This window comes from Salarias fasciatus, chromosome 4 (genome assembly GCF_902148845.1).
Source record: "Salarias fasciatus chromosome 4, fSalaFa1.1, whole genome shotgun sequence".
NCBI classification, from domain to species: Eukaryota; Metazoa; Chordata; class Actinopteri; order Blenniiformes; family Blenniidae; genus Salarias; species Salarias fasciatus.
In genome coordinates this window covers 15352790-15371607 of record NC_043748.1, presented here as the reverse complement: position 1 = coordinate 15371607, position 18818 = coordinate 15352790, and the positions used below count along the sequence as shown (strand labels likewise).

The following is an 18818-nucleotide window of genomic DNA, read 5'->3' as shown; positions in this document are numbered from 1 at the left end:
AATGTGAATTATTAAACAGCAAAAGGCAGAAAGCAGAAGTTTATAAATGTCCCCAGTATCTCTTCCACAGTCATGCAACACTTATTAAAGCAATGCAGGGAAAAAAATTAAGTGAAAATTCTAATGTAGATGTACAATTAGTGTCATACTGTTCAATGTTAGATTTGTTTCTCAGAGTTGATTAATTGGTACTGTTTCCATGTTCCATTTAATGTCATTATCATTTCTACCTTCTATGGGCCAGACTGGAGGGCCAGTTTTAGCCCGCGGCCCATATGTTTGCCACCCCGAGTCCAGCTCTTTAAAAATGGCTTTTAATCTCCATTTATCCTATTCATGCTCATTAAGGTCTGTCAAAGACCTTGGACGCACTCAGTAAGACAGAGCCGTATCTACACTTGGAGCGATCACACTAGTCGATGTAAAATCTAATTTGTATGCTTCTGAAACTTTACACCTTTAAGCAAGTTACACTTTCACTAAGCCGTTTCCTCCTGCCAGAAGACCAAACGCCAGAATACGAACAGAGCGAGGCAGCACTCAGTCAGAACTGCTCCCGAGTCCCAAAAATTGATTTTTGTGTTTGTGTCTGCCGTCAGCTGACACCGAGAGTGTATCAGAGCGCGGTCAGGTTTCCACCCCAGACATAAAACGCTCATCCGACACCACACACACACACACACACACACACACGTGCACCCTCATCAGCGGTCAAGATACGGCTACAGAGATGAGGGTACAGTAGCCGGGCTGCTGCAGGCATCAAGTGAAACAGAGCCTTGTAGCGCTGGTTGTTGTCACGACACCGTGGCAGACCAGTGTCAGGCACACTGGAGAGCTGAATATATTTCTCGTAGGATGGCTTACTGACCGTGTTCAGATCAGATGAATAGGAGGAGGCTGCGGAGGGCGTGGGGGAGTGCTGGTGGTTGTTGTTGGTGATACTGGAGGAGTGCTTGACGTAGCCGTGCTGCGTGCCGTCGCAGTAGTCCGCTGGCGGCAGCACCATGGTGGCCTCGTCCGTCTCGGTGTCCTGATGGTGGAGGTTGACCACGCTTCTGCTGCGATACGGAGCAGCAGTCTCACTGAGGAGGGGGGGGGGGGGGGAGAGGGAGACGAGGGGAAGCATCGGAGATGAGAGGGTGGAAACACAAAGACACAGGAAAGTTAAGGAGATGAAGTGAAGGCCACATTAATTAAAGAAAAACTTTCCGGGCATGTTTGAGTGTTGCTGTGCTTCTATCTTTGGAGGTATCAAACAGAAGGAAATGTGGGCTCATCTTAAAGCTGTTGACAGTTGCAGGCAGTGATAATAATACCAGTTTTCAGTGATACAGTCAACATGTCAAAGTTCCTCCCGAGGACAAAGGCACAGAGCAGTGCATGCTTGTTGCGTCCCCCGGCGCTGGTTATAGTTTAAACTGTGTGTTTCCATGACTGGTAGTAGTTGGCCAGCAGCCTCTCTGTGGGAGGTGCAGCATATTAAGATCTAATAAATTAATCCGACAGGGATTAGTCTCTTTGAAGAAAAGCCTGGAGTCGACTCTCTCTCTCTCTCTTATCAGCGCCAAAGTCTATTCATCAGCACAAAACATCCTGTTTCCCGATGTGTCTTTGGGCATTTGTGAGAAAAGAACACTTTTAGATTCTTTTCCAAAGCAAAATTCTGAAGGACACATACCCTGACAGCAAAACATCTTTTTTCTGAAAGTCACAGTGGCCTGTGGAAGCCGAAAAAAATACATCCCCACACCCACACCGCATTCATCATGTCAGAAATGCTTCATGTTGCTGAGTGATGGAGGACAATGTGACTCGGGGACACCAAGAATCAAAGGTGGAGGTATGGGAATGACCCCTGCAGGATTAGAAAGGTTATCACTTCAACAGGAGTAACCAGAGGAAACACTGCCAACAATACAGCCGCCCGCAACGTGAAACCTGTTTCTGTGTGTGTGTGTGTGTGTGTGTGTGTGTGTGTGTGTGTGTGTGTGTGTGTGTGTGTGTGGGCTGAAATGTGGAGTCTCCTTACCTGCTGTTATTCACGAGTGGCTCGGAGAGTGCACGGCAGTAAGATGAAGGGAACCAGCCCCTCCTGAAACACAGGAACAAAGGCGGGGAGTTAGGAACGATCACATCTCTGATCCCAATCAGCCCTCAGCGCACCGTGGAAAACTTTTTTAAATGCTCCAAGAAAAGCTCCACCATTCTGCCCTCTAGTCAATAATCCATTAATCTCCTATTGTGAAGAGGCAATGATCAGATAGACTCCGTCAGGAGAAGACTTCATCTATATTACCCATCAGTAACACAAACAGAATTATTACTGTGTGGTCAAAAAAGGCTTGAAGGATATTATATCTTGTAGCAAATCTTCCTTGTTGGTTAAAGGCAGGCTTTTCCCACCTTTTCAAAGCAGTACTCTTAATCAATAACTTGAATGACTGGAACATCTCGTGGTCAAGGTCTCATCCTGCAGCGCCGACAGACAATTACAGCGAGTTCGCTGGAAACGAGATCAGTTTATCAACCGAGCCCGTCTCAGCCGGGTTTGTATGGCCTCGGTAGGAAAAATCATGCAACCATTTGTTGCTGCCCACACACACACAAAAACACACACACACACGGACACACACACAGAAATAAACTCGGTTTCATTACTAAGCTGCAAACATAATGTGATGCAGATCCTGCCATGACTGAAAGAAATACATTTCATCAACACTGATAAAAGTAGAACTTTAAGGTTTATAGTTCAGATAAATGCTAAAAGGTTTAGAGAAAACTTCATAACAAGTCCCCAGCACACACTCACACCAAAGACAGTCTGTAATTATGCTGCTTTGTCTTCCAATATAATTTTTCATCAGTATTTCATCAACCAGTCCTTCCTTCTGTATAAATAAATGTCAATATTTGCACATGCGGCTCGGGCAATAGGTCGTTCCTTCATGCACCTGAGAGTAAAAGGCTGCTGAGACGTCTTGGAGAAAACCCTTCACTCACTCGCTCTCTTATTGATAATGGCTTCTGTTTCCTGCAGGGATTGTTTTCGCTGAGAGACACATGCTTGCGTTCAGCACAACTGTTATTGCTGGACACTGGGTAGGCTCACTGAGTGGGCACAAAGAAAATCTTGGCTCAAGGACGGCGTATACCGATCGCTCAGTGTCTTCTCTTTCCCTCACAGGCTGTTTCTGGACAGAAACTCCAGCAGTCCTGGGTGATAAGACACTGACTCAGAATAATGACATATTATTTAAATCCACAGCCGCTGCTGGAACGGTCACTATCTCAATTATCCATAACAGTCCAGGGCAATGTGTGGCCTGTGGCCCTCATATAGTCTTCTTCTTCTTCTTCTTGTCCTCAAGTGTAGTCAATGCCAAAAGGGCAATGAAACAAAACAAAGGGAGAAATGAAGGAGTTCACCTGTTGCAAAACAGAAACAGCAGCTTTCCATGTACAGGTATACAGACTTTTAAAACATTTGAGCTCCCCAACATGCAATTTTAGGTTTTCAGTGCAGGTCTCTCTGATATTTATTTCATTGCTCTGTGCATCTCATTGGACTGTGTCTCAGCCTCAGATTCCATCAACAGCGCGACTGTGTGTCTGAATCAGTGTGGTTGTTGCCAGGTGAGTTGCCGGGATACACTATCAAGGCCGATATAACACAAAGGGAGACACCCAGCGAGACTCCTCAATGCCTCAAAGCCAGACCTCCAGCAGGACATGAAGCCCATCGTGTCAGATGCGGCACTCTGATAAACATGACGGTATAAACTTTTTAAGCCTCTAGGCCCTTTTGGCTCGCTTCACCTGCTGCGAGGCAGCAAGACTAAAGTTTCATTCTGCTGCAGCTCTACTTTTGAAAGCAACTCAAAACTGATTCATTTTTGCCCTTGATCAGTTTTTTTGGGGGGGATGTATTTGCCAGGTAATTTCCCCTGATAGCAATAAAGATCAAACCTGATGAATGATTAAAATTCAAAAACACACTTCCAAGGGCCTCAGATCAAATCCCTGTTTAAAAAGTCAGACATCAGAGACCTGGGGAGCGCAGGCTTGGCCGGTGCCGATCTGTGTGGGGGAGCAGGTGCTACTCTGAACTTCTCTCTCTCTCTCTCGCTCTGGTCTGCTATCGTACATCCCCCCCTCAGGCCATGCTTTACTTTGATTTCCTTATCAGTAAGCTTTCCAGCTCAGGCAGTGCTTGACGAGCCGTGTGTGTATACGCGTGTGTGTATGTGTGTACATGGCCAGCCTAACAATCAGGCAAGGGACATTCAGGCTGGTTGAGAGAGAGCAGCTACACTAATAATTTCACTCTGAGGAGAAGCGACAAACAAGAGGAGACATGTGCACTGATTACAGTAGATTCAAGCATACAGCAAAAAAAAAAAAAAAAAAAAACGGGAGCTGAAATGAATCATTACTGTAAACCCATGCGTCACAAATGTGCACGGTACATTCAGAGAGCGCACATGCCCCTCTCCATGTATATAATTATAGTGTTTTAGTATCTCTGCGTCTCATGACTCACTTTCCATTCTTCTCCAGTTCGCCGTACATCCACCCGTCCCTCTCGTCGGGAATGAGCAGGACGATGACGTCTCCCTCGTCGAAGCTGAGCAGCGTGTTGTTGTTGCCGGCGGTGTGCGGGAAGATGGTGCGCACACGCGGCCTCTTCACCATGTTGTTCAGACCGGTGGCGACCGACACGGACCTGGCCAGGCTGTTGTCTTCACTGTGCCCGTGGTCTGTTTGGAAAGGTTAACGGCAGAGATACGACCATGTTGGGAGAGTCGGTTAACAAGTTAACGTCTTTATCAAGCATCGTATCATTTTATTCCAGAAATGAGGCATCGCCAAAGTTAGCACGAACCATGAATGTGTGAGGATTTTAGTGCGGGGGACAGTCACAGACCAGAACATAGACAGATCCATACTGTACCACCTGTAGGCAGTCCCAAAAGTTTGCGAATTTAATTGCCTTCATTATTCCCGCCTTATCCGATCCCAGAGGACAATGGGTGGAAGCCACGGTGAAACAATGGCTCAAACTTATACAATCTGGACCCCGTGGCCATTTTTAGAGTCGTGAATCAATCCAATCAACATGCATGGATTTGAACTGTGGGAGGAAACTGGAGCGCGCAGAAAAATCCCACACAACAAGGGACAACCAAAACCCTGAGCATGAATTTACAGCAGGGTTTTTTTCTTGCTCCAAGGCAACAAAGCTAAGCAACTACATCACTGTGCGTGCCCGATCAAACCTTCACTCAGTGCAATCACTTTCAAATGAAATACTTTATTTTTTATGATGATAAAAGAGCAGCAGGGCTGCAAAGAAAGATGCAATATAAACACTGGAGGAGCTGATGTTACTGTTCTATGTCAGATAAAAGCCACTCACGTCTTAGGACAGAACTAACAGGTCTTGCATTATCTTTACTGCACTGGAAGACACAAAGTTATTGCACAAGTACTAAAAAGATTTAAAAAATGATGCTCTATTATGTGCCTTCATACCTTTGCTGTTGTTGGAAGTGGCTGTGCTGGTGCTGTTGTTCTCCTGGGTGAACATGTTAGCCAGGGGGCTGGTTTGAGCCTTGAGAGGAGGAGCCGGGGGAGCCGAGATGTTCTGCCACAGGAAAAGCGAACAGTGACTTTAGCAATGGAGCAACTGCGTGGGAGTGGAGCAAGTATGACCAATAAAATGCAGCAGTGTCATATCATGTTACTCAAGGCAAGCAGCAAAAAGAATAAGAAAAAAATACTCCTTTTCTATACTATATGGAATTATTAGTGAATTTAGTGTCCAACATAGTGAAAAATTAATCCAAGCTTCGTGCAACAGACATTATCAATGTTGGTGTTATTCAAAAAAGGGTAATTTTAGCTTATAACACATGAGGCACTTGTGTAATTACTGGTTTCCCATCATGTACTGATGAGATATTGTTTTCTGCCACTGTAGTGAAACAGAAGCAAAAAAAAAAAAAAAAAAAAAAAAGTAGCAGATGAACAATAACATAACATATGCGGGACCAGTTTCCCTTTCCCCATGTCCATCATACCACGCTGTGTCGCGACGGCGAGGGAGAGGGCAGCGGAGTGATGGAAACTGGCACGCGCAGTCCCTCGATCATGGACAAAACACTCTGGGGCATGTTGGTGGCGTCGTTGCACTGGTCCTGCCAGCTGCTCAGCTTTTCCGTCAGTATGTCTCTGGCCTGTCCGGCAGCCATGGAGATAAGGGGGGAAAAAAAAGGAAAGAAAAACATATTAAAAGACAACATGAGTAATCAGTAGAAACAGAGCACACATTCCCGTCACTATGGTAACATGATACCTCTTATTGAGGGGTCTGTGGAGTTATGGAATAATTTGCTTTGACCAATGTAGGATTTTTTTTAACTAAATAATATCTGTAGTCTATGTCTTTCTTGATTTTTCTGATATTATTCTCAAAAAAGCACTTAAATCTAACTTGGGAAGATCAGAAGTGAGGAGTACCTTTTCGTGGAAGGAGGCGAACTGGTAGGAGAACATGCAGTGTTTGTCCACAAGGAAGCAGAACCGTCGTTTCTCCTCGAGAAGAGCCTCTTTACACCCGTCCGCAATGAACAGCTGCATGTCCATCTGTCGGCTCGTCAGTGTTTCCAGGCACTGTTAACACACGTGCACGCACAGTAGTGATTATCAGGTAAGGGTTTATGTGGTGGGAATCTTTCCTTGTTGGTTCAGGTGTTCCAACTGGAAGGAAAAACTGTTTTCAGGTTTTGGAAGCATGCCAGTCGGTTATTGGGTGGAATCTACAGGTGTCATTCTGCAAGTAAATCTGAATTGATTACAGTGAAAAGGTTTAACTTAGCCACTTCGCAAACAACCATCACAAACAGAATATCATGCTGTCCTATCTTCCTGTGCACACGGCTCCCAGCGGCTTTCACTGCTGATCTACACACACACCAAACAAGGGAAACTTGGTATGAAAGGAGCGGGAATCTTTTTTGGCATCCTAATCTCGGCGGTGCAGGAGGACAGGTGTTGTTATTAGTCTACAGTTAACTGTATTCACGGCCCGGTGACGCTCAGTGAAAGGACGAGGTGAAAGGAGGACAGGGCACAGCAGATGCACTGGAGGATGTCTTATCTGCTCCGACAGCCTGGGATTATTAAAGGTCAAACGTGTACAGGAACGATTTCAGTTGTGCCCAAATGCGCACGAATCCGAATCTTTTTGTGTTACTGGACAAAAGTCTATAAAAAAAAAAAAAGGCCTTGTAGAAACACTAATTTCACAAACATTTTAAGGGCAAATTAGAAGCAGTTCTGCTCAGACATCTGCTCCCTTCTCTCCAAAGTGCCATTTGCTTAAAAGAAATGATGCTCTGAAAACAAGCTGGGCTGAAACTGGGCATTTCTGAGAACTTATAAATCCCCCAGATGTCACTGAGAGGAGGTGAAAAGTGGTGAACTGCTTGGTCAAAAATCCAACAAATTATAGCATCAGCCTAATGACAATAAGGCTTTATGTATAGATTCAAATATGACTGAAAAGGAAGTTTTCATAATGGAGATAATGCAGTTTGAAGCAAATCTACTACAGACCAGTCGGGCTGAAACGGGACGAGGCGTTCGACACAGAGCTCTGTGCCAAATCCAGACCCGGATATGAAACGGCATGGAAGAAGGTAAACAAGAGCACAAACAGAAGAAACAGGCTGATTGTGTGAACCTGGTTTTGTAACAGGCTTGCTTTAACTACTGTTGCGGTCTGTGACGTTGTCGGTCAACTGGAAGTGGCATAATATTGACAAACTGAATATCGCCATCTATTTTCACAGAGGCAACAATAAACTGATCAGACTCCCGCGCATGAACACAGCAGGATAAATACAATAGTCCCATTAAACGGATTAACCAAGGCTAAAATGGACTAAGCTGTAAATACATGTATTATGTAGTTTTATTAAATTTACACAGAGATTTATGGATTATCCGTTGTTGCTGCTGACTGAAGCAGTACAAACTATTGACTCTTGCAGCCTTGTCGTGGTCACTGCCGGTTACTGTGTGGCTGTACGCTGCCGCATAATTATAGCTGTCAACACAGTTTCCCAGGTAACTTTCAGTTGATAGCTGTGGACAACAGAGAAAAAAATATTTTCACTTTTGGTTTCTCTGAACACACCCACAATCTGAAAGGAAAACCGTTTATAATCCACGTTTGCATGACAGGTTGGTCCCTGAAGGATAATCTTAGCTCATGTTTTCAACATGTATCAACTGAACGGATCCGACTTCTGCGTCATAACTTCTTAAATAAAGGAATTATGTATTGCACAATTAAAAAGAAACAGATCTGAATGAGACGTCTTCTCGTTACAAGTAATTGCTTGCGGTGTCATCACCGCTCAAACTATTTGTCAGACTCATATTCTGTCATCGTCTTTCAGCTGACTGGAACTGACACGCCTGTAACGGCTTCGGCGCGATGGGACACGCCTTTTCCAGTCACGGAATAACAGTCCAGCAAGGATCCATCAGGAAACGTTTGGGGGATTCATTAATCAAGAGGATTCAGAACAATTCAACAGGTGACACAAGCTGTGGAGGGACATTGTTGTGCAGGAATTAAGAAAAATTGGCGCCGCCTGTCTGTCAGACCACACGACAGCCTGCCTCTCTGTTTAACGCCATTTGTGTCGATATCTCCCTCAGCATCTCGCACGGCCACGACAGGCTTACCTTTGTGGCAACACATCAACAAACAGGCAGATGCAAATTCCTGAAGCAAGCTTGCACACCCACACAACTAACAAATAGAAATAGCTCTGCTCTCATAGCACCGCGCCACCCTTTTCCTTTTCCTCTCTGTTTTTATGTCTTTGTATATAAATATTTTTATCAAAAGGCTTCAGTCGGTGCACATTTTAATGCAGCGGTACAAGCTCACAAATAATACCCAGCCTGCAGGTCTAAAGTGGAACGGCGAAGTCAAATCTGATTTAAAGGTGTTGATCAAACACAGCGTGAGCCGACTTTGATGTTACTCCAACTTTGTCGACTTCCAGAAAGCATGTGACTCTTAAAAGTTTAAAAAAAAATTGCAATATTCCATTTCAGATTGTCAGTATTCATCATTATCACACATAAAGACCACAAATCTATTGTAAAAGTGGAATCTCTGAAAGTACCCACTGTTATTGGCATATATATCTACAGAAAAATAAATAATAAATAAACCTTGCCCTATATATCGAGAAATAAACCAAACAAACAATTTTTTTTCATCATTTCTTTTGAAAAAAAAAAGTTTCAGTTTTAGTTTTAATTCCCTTTAAAGATCATCACATCACTGGCTACAAATGTGCTACAGTATATTATTTTGAAATGTTGAGCAAATGTTTAATATTTCACAATGTTAACAATAAAAATGATGAATTTAGTATAAGCTCAATATAGATTCTCTTGATCACAGTAGATTTTTGTGTGTATTGTGCCCATCTTCAAACTGTGTTTTTTCAATACAAGTAGCAATCAGGTGTATTATGCAAGTATAAGAAATACGTCTAAACTATCCAAACAATTGAGTAAACTACTATCTCCTGTATTGGTCTATTTTCTTCGGTTCCATTGTTAGTTCTGAGGAAAACGTAAAGAAATGTACAAATTCTTATTATAGTCACAGGGTGGTTGGAAACTGCTGATTTTTTTGTGAGAAAACAATTTAAAATATGCCTTTACCATGATTTTAGTTGACTATTTTAGAGAATTGTCAGTTTTACTGTGGCCTCCTGTTCTATGTCTTCGTTGTGCATATAGAACTGGCTCTGAACAAATGAAGACGATCTGAATTAAACAGAACGGAGAGAAACAGAGAAAGAGAAAGATCCAGTTAGTGAATGTTATTCCATAATAACTAAAGTGGGTGGCACGATTATTTCTGCTAAGTGGATTAGGTATATAAAAAAAAAACTGTGAAATGCTATTCACGCACACACATACACACACACACACACACTTACCTAATCATTATACATCTGTCAACACTGTGGAAAGCCTGTTGCTATGGACAACCTGTGTTTAGACCAAGAGCTATAGGTAACAACTGAGTAATTAAAAATAAAAATAAAAAAACTACACACAAACTTCACGACTACACAAGAAACCATATTGAAATCAGATGTTGGCAGCTGGGGCAGCCTTCCCTTCTATTTTTCACATTTCTTCCCGTCAGTTTCTCTCCAAACCCACCTCACCTCTGTCTTCCGTCAGATCAAACTCTGGCTTTGAAGTGTCTTTGGTGTCTGGTGAATCATCTGTGGTTGTAAGCTCCCGACGCCCCGTCTCTCTGCTCACAGGCTAATCCGAGCGTCTGTTGGTTCAACAGATCCTAATTCCTGACCACGAACATGCCGGCAGCGTCAGACTCTGACTCGTGTGAAGGAGTGAGCGGAGTCAACAGTCAGATTTTAAGGGCAGATCATCCTCCGCCTGCATCGGCTCATGTCAGTTTCCACATGTACTTTCAATTCATTACAACTCATTTTTATATATATAGTCCTATTAATACATGTCTGTCTTGGCTTTTAAGTAAAAAGTAGAAATATAAAACAAGAATGCAAGAAATGAGCAAGCAAGTAACGGAAAAAGTCCCTTCCACAGTAAAAAACTTAAAGCAGAACCAAACTTACAGATCTTCTGCCTTGGTCTGAGAGAAGATTTGATAAATAATCAAAATAGCAACACATAGATGCAAACACGGACCTTGAATTTTCCTGACAAGGAGAAAATGTATCGTAAACTGAGCTCGCTCACGCTACTATTTCTGCCTACAAATGTTCTTGGCAGCGACAAGTTTAGTTTTATCTGTTCAATATGAAGATGGCAAAGTAGCGAAGATGAAAATGGTTGTGTTTGTTTTTTATTTACGGCGTACAGTACACCTCGGTCCGTGACAAACAGTTAGTCACTGACGTTCTAGTTTCATTAACCTCGACTTCATGCCCACATGCACTGATAGCGCTCGTTGTTATCTAACATTGTGGACGCCAAAATTAGGATGTGTCGTGCATTTCATTCATGTTACACCATAGTCCTCAATAAAATATTGTAAAACAAAGAAAGTGTTACAATGACTGTCTGGTAAACTAAGTAAGTCGTTTCAAAGTTTCTCTGCACAACCACATACACACAAACACACACACACACAAACACAAGCCGCCCGGCTGACTCAGTGGCAGTCGGGTTATATAACATCCAAAGCTCTATGAGCTTAAACTCATCTGCAGTTTGCATTCTGTGAGTCAGTCGTTGGGTGTGGTCGAATCACGTGACAAATACTTTCAGGTGCTGTGTGAACACCGAGGAAAGCTGTGCGCCGGAAACGTGACACAATCGGCAAATCTTTCCAGTCAATAGACCGTGGATGGCAAGCTTCATCAAAACTGGTAAAACCGTTCTTCCTGCACCTATGGATGTTTAAACATTGTTTAGAATCACCTGTTTGAAATGAAATTCTTCTGCTGAAGGGATGAAGTCTCTTTTGACTCAGTGTGTATTCAGTGCTAAAGGCTTTCATGGGACTCAAACTGTGATTTGTGACGAGGCCTGATCCGTTTTCCGTTTACTTGTGTGGCGGCATGCAGAACATGCAGATTGACACAGGTGGCGAAGGCAGGACTGAATGCAGGTGCGTTCATGAGGGAGACAAAAGAAGCCAACAGCAAACGGGGATCATACCCTGCATGACTGCACGGACCAGACAATTCACACACTGTCCCCAACTACTGTTACACCGACTCCGACACCACGTCTCAGGTGTCGCAGTTTGTGAATGAACGAGTGTCTGCGCAATTGCATCCACGCACATATGAAGACGGCTGTGTGAGCGCGTGGCGAGGAAGAAGAGGACGTTCGTGCACCTCTCGGAGTTGCTCTACGCGCGGCTCACCTCGCTCTCCTTGTTCTCGTACTTGCTGGCGTTCTTTCCTTGGCTCTTCCTCCTCAGCTTCTTCAGGTCCGACTGGGATCTCTCCAAAGAATCTTGTTTCATCTTGTGCTCCATCTGGTACCGTTTATATGTAGCCTGGATCGGGCAAACGGACAGTGTGAATGCCGAAACACCAACTGCACGATATCTGTGAGAAACAAATCAACTGTAGCAGAAGATGCGAGCAGATTGCGCCTTGAAAAAAAAAAACTGATTTATGAAATTGACATTTTGTCACGACGCTGCAGACCACAGTAGTAATTATGAGACAAACACACACTCTTCTTTTATCGAACCATGTGCAGTATGTGGTCTGGTTCATTTCTAACACACTGGTTGTGATAATCACTTCATCGACTGATTATGTTTCTTAATGATGAGCTGCTTCCATCTGCCATAAGAAATAATTTAAAGATATTTATTCTTTATGATTTAAGTCAATGTATGATGCATCCACCATACATTGATATTCAGGTGAAATTAAGGTATTGAGCTGCGGAAAGAAAGAAAAAAAAAACCTAATCAGGACCTAAATGAATGAATCTTGGCTGCATTCCTAATGGCTGAAAATTATCATCCTGAACAGCAACATGGGACGAAATCATGTGTTTCCAGGGTTAATAAAGCCCTCGTGTTGCTCAGTAATTAGCATGGAATCCTTTAATTCTTCATGATTGTTTGTCTCTCGACATTGTTTTCCTTCTGCGTTCAAGCCTCGTCATGATTACATGCAGATATCAAATTAACGTGCGCTATACGCAAATGAACAAACCACAGATGAGAGGAAAAACACGAAGAAACCTAGTTTAATTTCTCGGTGCTCGCTCTCACGGGGGAGGATGGCTGGAGTGTCGCTTCCACATTAGAATTCGCAGACACGCGGCGGATGCTGGAGGAGTACTCACAGTCATGTATTTGACATCCATGTCAGTCTTTCGCTCCAGCTCGGCTATTATCTCCCTGTGGAACCTCTTAAACTTCAGGTGAGGAGGAGGAGGAGGAGGGATGAGAGGGATGGACAAGGAGGAAAGACACACAAGTGATTATAAACCTGATGGGAGGGCTGGTGTTTGTCACAGAAGCAAACTGAGAAAAATGCAGCAAGTCTCAAAAGAAAAAAAAAAAAAAAAAAAAAAAAGCAGAAGGAGAGTGTTCATTTAGAGTGTATTGGCGAGTGTGTGTGGGGGTGAGAGCAACGTCCAAGGCCGCACTTATGAATGAGTCAGAAACAAAGCGTGGGAATGCCCGCGGTCTCCGCTGCCTTTCTCTCCGGCTCTCTCTCATTTGTGTGCGGGCGTCAGCCGTGCGGCGGCTGTGCCCACACGGGGCGGGTCGACGGTTTCCGGGATCCATTTGCCGAGCGCGCAAGACGACGACGAAAAACGGTGTCGCGTACATAACGCACGCCTTCGTCCACCGCACTGAGGGGCTTCTTCCATCGCGGCTCTGACCTGAATTGATGCAGTGACTCACAAACTGGAGTCCATTAACAAGTCAACACGCCCACCGACGCTGGGAGCATCAGTGTCTCACGGGAGTGTCTCGCAACTTTTCTGCCCCCAAGTTCATCTTTATCACAATATTTTCAAGCTATGTGGCCCTTTATTTTCTCCAAACTTGCATAACGTCTTATGAAAATGATCTGTGGTTAGTGTCTTATAATATCGAAATCGTAAAACAACATGAATGTTTGCGTCTTTATTAAATTTTAACTGGATTTCACTTATTCAGAAGTCCCAATTGTTAGTCATTTTCAGTGTCTTCAAGGACAGTTCAACGCCCATTAAGATACTGAATGGACACAAATTTAATGCTCAATGACACAAAAAAAAACCTCATTAGTTCTGTTTGTGCATTGAATACTTACTGAGTGTTCGACTGGTACCACCTCCCCGGTCTACATATCCGCCTCATGCAAAATTTTTTCCATGGATGGGGTTACATTTTGCTCCCAAGCATAATGATAAAACTAACAAATGAGAAAAGACTTGCTCTAAGTCAGAGAGAGCACTTGCTTCTCCTGCAGTGAGAGCGAAACTCAGGTGATTAACTCTAAACTCATATGTTTGCAGGCTAGTCTCATATCATCAAGCCATAAATCCGAAATGAAATCTGGATTTCCCGTAATATATGACTGTCCAGCATCCTTCCTCTTGCTTTAATCACAAACTGTGCCCTACTTGAATACTGTATACTGAATGAGCCAAACAGTAACAGCCGTACTTGTGTGTTCCTGGGGCATGTTCAGACCTGTCCCTGTTCTCTGGTGCCCCTCTGATCCAAACCTGTTGTTTTCCTTTTGTACCCAACCCATTTATGTTCTCTTTCCATAATACACTGCAGACGGTGTGCAGTATGAGGAAGACTGACTTGCTGACTGTGTCTGCCACTAAATGCTGCTTGGAGAATTGAGGCTTAGCTTGCGGTTGTTCTGAAGTGCAGCGAGTAACAGGTTTAGAGAGTGAGCACATCTGACAAAGTGCATTTGGAAGAGCCTGTGCAGTTACGCGGCAATTAGATGACAAGGGGAATTTGCAGGAAGAACACATGCAAGGACAGCGAAATCACATGCGGCACTCACGTTTTCCTCCAGCTCAAGCTGAACCTTCCTGTGGACCTCAGAGATTTCCATCAGGACTACACCTGCCAGATGGAGAGAAGAGGGAGGGGAGGAGAAAGATAAATGCACTGGCTAATGTCAGAAACCAGACAGGTGGGGTTTAATCTAGTTACAATATATTCTTGTTGGGTTATACGAGCAATATGAGCTTATCTGAGAAATATTATGAAACACTGACAAGAATGTACAACAATGGGCTCAGCATGCTATAAAAACTCCAAATGAATGGATGTTCTGTAGTGAAACGATTAATATTTGTGGCTAAAAAAGATCAGATGTCCCCAACAGATGTGTCACAGGATTTCCATCTCTGGCATGAAAAGAAAAATATGATCATGTGCCTGATCTAGAAAAGCTGGGCCACCTACAGCTGCGGGTAATCAACACAGGTTTAGACAGCAGGAAACCAGAAATTATAACCTTCAGTCTTCGCATGTCGCTCACAAAAGCAATCAAATTAGGATTATAGAGTACGATCATTATGTGGAAAATAGTACTTAGATACCGTACTGACCGCTTTGCAAGAGTCGCTGAGCAGAGGTGATCATTAAAATGACCACAAGCCACAACCATGCAATAATATAGGGTATATAACTGTGGATTTTACACACATAAGTATTATAATTCACATCCTTTTCCTGTTCTCTCTGTTTGACTTAACAGGAAGGTAATAAAGCTCATAATCAAACAGTCTGTTTTAAAATACAAGTTCATATCCATTTCAGTAATAAATGTTCCATTTGCTTTCTTACTGTACTTCCTCTGTCTCAGACATGTAATGAGTCGATCAATCAATCAATCAATTGTTGGAATCTAGCTATGTGGAAGATGAATGGATGAATGATATGACTGATAGATACAAGTTATTAATTTTATCCCAAGAGGAATGTTTGTTGGAAAAACATGTTGCAGTCTTCACTGTTTGTATGTACTTTATGTATGATTTATTGTTTTTACAGTAAGCACAGATAATCACTAACAGCAAAAATAAATACATGAAAAAATTAGGGGCTATTTCATGAATGGACAATGGGTGAGAGATCATAAGTGTTAATTCTCCTCATACCCTTTTTTTTTTGGCATATCTTTGTTTTTTTTGAAAATTTCAGCAGACTTGTATAACTGTTGTTCACCACCTCCAAAAGTTTGAACATCAATATTATTGGACAAGCACAAGCTAATAATATCAAATATACACATAACTCTGGCAACATACTACAGCAGTTAGATTTTAACTTCAGTTGGATGTTCGAGAACTTTTTAAGGGTATTTTAAATGTCTAAAGTTGTTAACTTAGAATAAACAAAAGCCAGCACATCTCAACTCTAAAGTGCAGACACAGAAAATATGAACAGGAATTCAATGTCCATCCTTAAAACTCAGATGCAGATCTTAGACCTGTGGGAGGAACCTGCAGCACCAAGAGAACATGCAAACTCCACACAGAAGCAACTATATGAAAGGTCTTGATCCAGGGCTATTCTTTGGAAAGAGTGCTAACCTGCTACTACACCAGTACAGTAACTACTCTGAGCCATGTGTGTGTGTGTGTGTGTGTGTGTGTGCGTGTTTGTGTCAGAGAGTTCGGGCCAATGATTGTGACAACTTGTTTGTGCAGACGGAGGATCACTTCAGAGCTGGAAGCAAAACCAGAAGAACCAACCAGAGAATCAACAATACTGAAGCAGAAAATGAGCAATTTGTCTCAGTCTCAATAAAATACTGTCAGAACATGGTTCATTGTGTAAATAATCACAGAAAGACACCAAACAGGCATCCTGTGAAAGAATTCTTGCTGCAACAGAAAAATGCTTGTATGCAAAAATGGCCAGCGATTAGCAGTGAGTCAGTGGGTAACCGTGGTTACAGGAAGCAGGACAGAGATCAGGGCAGACGGACAGAAATACAACCAAGAAGAGTGATTATGGGAGGAAGTTGGAGTATTAGGACAGGCCTTTGTTGGCCTCCAGGCACCAACCACAAACCTTCCTGATTAACCAAATGTTATGTCTTCTTTTCTGTATTTTTCACAGCGGCCCTCATTTCCCATAGAAACTGCAACCAGAACACACAGCTGTACTCTACACTCCAGTATTAACGATAACGCAACGATAACACAACCTTGAGACATTTGTAAACTCACATTTTCCACTCTACTTCCTTCCCAAAGCAAAAACAGACCCAGTAAGCGTGTTACAAAACTGACAGCCTGAGCCATTACAGTTGGTTAAATAAACACCACTTGACTCATCAAGCATTTCCTTACTTGTTGAAGTTCGTTGATGCTTTAAATACATAATTTGAAATGTCAACTGATACAGTAAGGCAGTGTGTGCTTTTAAAAGATCCACAGGAGTCATTATTATCACTTTAATAATAGTGGATACAATGAAAAAATAAGATCTGAGCTCAGCTGATGTGTGAAAAATACACACTGCACATCCTCTCCAGCCATTCACCAACCTGCCAGCAGCGTGATGTATGACTATGACCCATGCACTTGTAACCCAGGTTTATTTCATTGCTCAAGTTAGATTTTCAGTATTAATGAGGTTTTTTTATATATATTGTTTCTATCCCAGGTGCAGTGAATGCACCGCAGTGCAACAAGTAGTTTTGTCCTATGCACCTTGAATGCACCTCGTGCAGCTTCCGTCTTACTTTCGGTTCTGGGGGAGTCGGAGGAGACGTGACTCAGATAAATGTGTTTTTTGTTGGAACTATTTCAGTTTTTTGTGACAAGGAAGCATCTTTGTTGAGTCCGGGTGACGCCTTAAGCAGAGAGTTGAAGAATATTCCGGTGAGTGGCTGAAAATGTGTGTAAATTGCATCGTGTTCCACCATGAGGGAAAAAAAAGTGAAACTGAGTGTATGCAAACCTATTTAAAAAAAAAAAAAACCAGTCGGGATATGTTCTTTCTTTTGCACAGAAATGAGGAAATGTGTTTTGACTTTGGTGAAATGTTAATTTCTGTAGAAAATGTACAAAGTAAGTTGTGCATCTAAACGTTTTTTTCCTGCAGACGCAATGCACTGTGGATTGAATCAACACACTGTGTAGAGTGACACGTGGGCCTGATATGACTGTTTTTTTTGTGTTTTTCATAGATAAAATGTTGTATTGGCCTATAATTGTGAAACTGGGGAACAAGAAAAAAAGAGAGATTTATTGGGAAGATGTTCTTTATCATTTTGTGACAGAGAATCAATTGTAAAATCTACTTGCTCATTCATTGATGGCTCTGCATGTTTTGTGCAGGCTGGTTTTTTTGATATTAGATTGATAAGATCGGATTGAGGATCTGATCTGTGCCGTCCATGGGCCGGACTGCATCTGTGAAGACCACAGAGGATCCCAAATTCGGAGGTCACCTACTTCCCAGGAGGGCGGTAGGAGAGAAACCCAATTCATCATTTTCTTTGGGAGTGAATTTCCCTTTCCCCCAATTAATCTGAGATCTCAGACTCCCCCCCCCCCGTTTTTTTTGAGTCAGGCCTGACTATAAAAATAGAGACTAACCATAATCAGAGAGACTGATAACAAAAAGAGACTGTGAAACTACAAGAGAAGGATCTGAACTGAAATGGACATTGTATCATCTGTTTTGTTGGTATATTTTTACGGTTGTATCATTGTTTTGTTTTGGAAGAGTTAAAAATCTGTTTTAATACATGTTCTATGTTTTCTTCTTACCAAAAGCAAGGTGTCGGTGTTTTCATTGCGGTTGGAGGTTTCTTTTCTTTCCCTCTCTAAGCGAGGTCGTCAGCGCCAATCTCCTTACGAACCTATTAGAACCCTAAAATTTGTGTGGATTTAGATGGATTGGTGCTTCTGCGACACCACATTGATTTGATTTTTGATTGTTTAGACCACACAAAGAAGCAAGGGTGACATAATAAGTGGCGAGCCAGAGCCAGGAGATTGGCACAGCTTTTGTCATCTCCAACCTATATGAGACACTGATACATTGATAAATTGCCTAAGAGAATGGATCTTTGTGAACGCTTTCAAGTTGATGGTCGAAACACCTTGTATGTCACAGGAGTTGAACTGAGTTGTGGTGAAGATGACATTTCTGATGTGTTTGTGGCTAATGGCAAGATATCTAAAATCATTAGAGTTCCAGATGAGCCACAGCAGCCTTTGGGTAGGATACTTGTAGTTTATGAATCAGAACAGGCCATTTT

General features: G+C 42.6%; 1 protein-coding gene across 2 annotated transcripts in view; it reads right to left on the bottom strand.

The window, feature by feature from the left end:
* baiap2l1b (BAR/IMD domain containing adaptor protein 2 like 1b) overlaps positions 1-18818 on the bottom strand; it is a 37968-nt gene that overhangs the window by 4486 nt on the left and 14664 nt on the right. For both annotated transcript variants that reach the window (XM_030089467.1, XM_030089469.1), the window contains 9 exons: positions 14592-14653; positions 12916-12987; positions 11972-12106; positions 6526-6678; positions 6087-6242; positions 5539-5650; positions 4547-4763; positions 2033-2095; positions 872-1085 (listed from right to left, as the gene is read on the bottom strand). In XM_030089467.1, the coding sequence (XP_029945327.1) occupies positions 872-1085; positions 2033-2095; positions 4547-4763; positions 5539-5650; positions 6087-6242; positions 6526-6678; positions 11972-12106; positions 12916-12987; positions 14592-14653 (1184 nt within the window). The remainder of the gene's footprint in view (positions 1-871; positions 1086-2032; positions 2096-4546; positions 4764-5538; positions 5651-6086; positions 6243-6525; positions 6679-11971; positions 12107-12915; positions 12988-14591; positions 14654-18818) is intronic.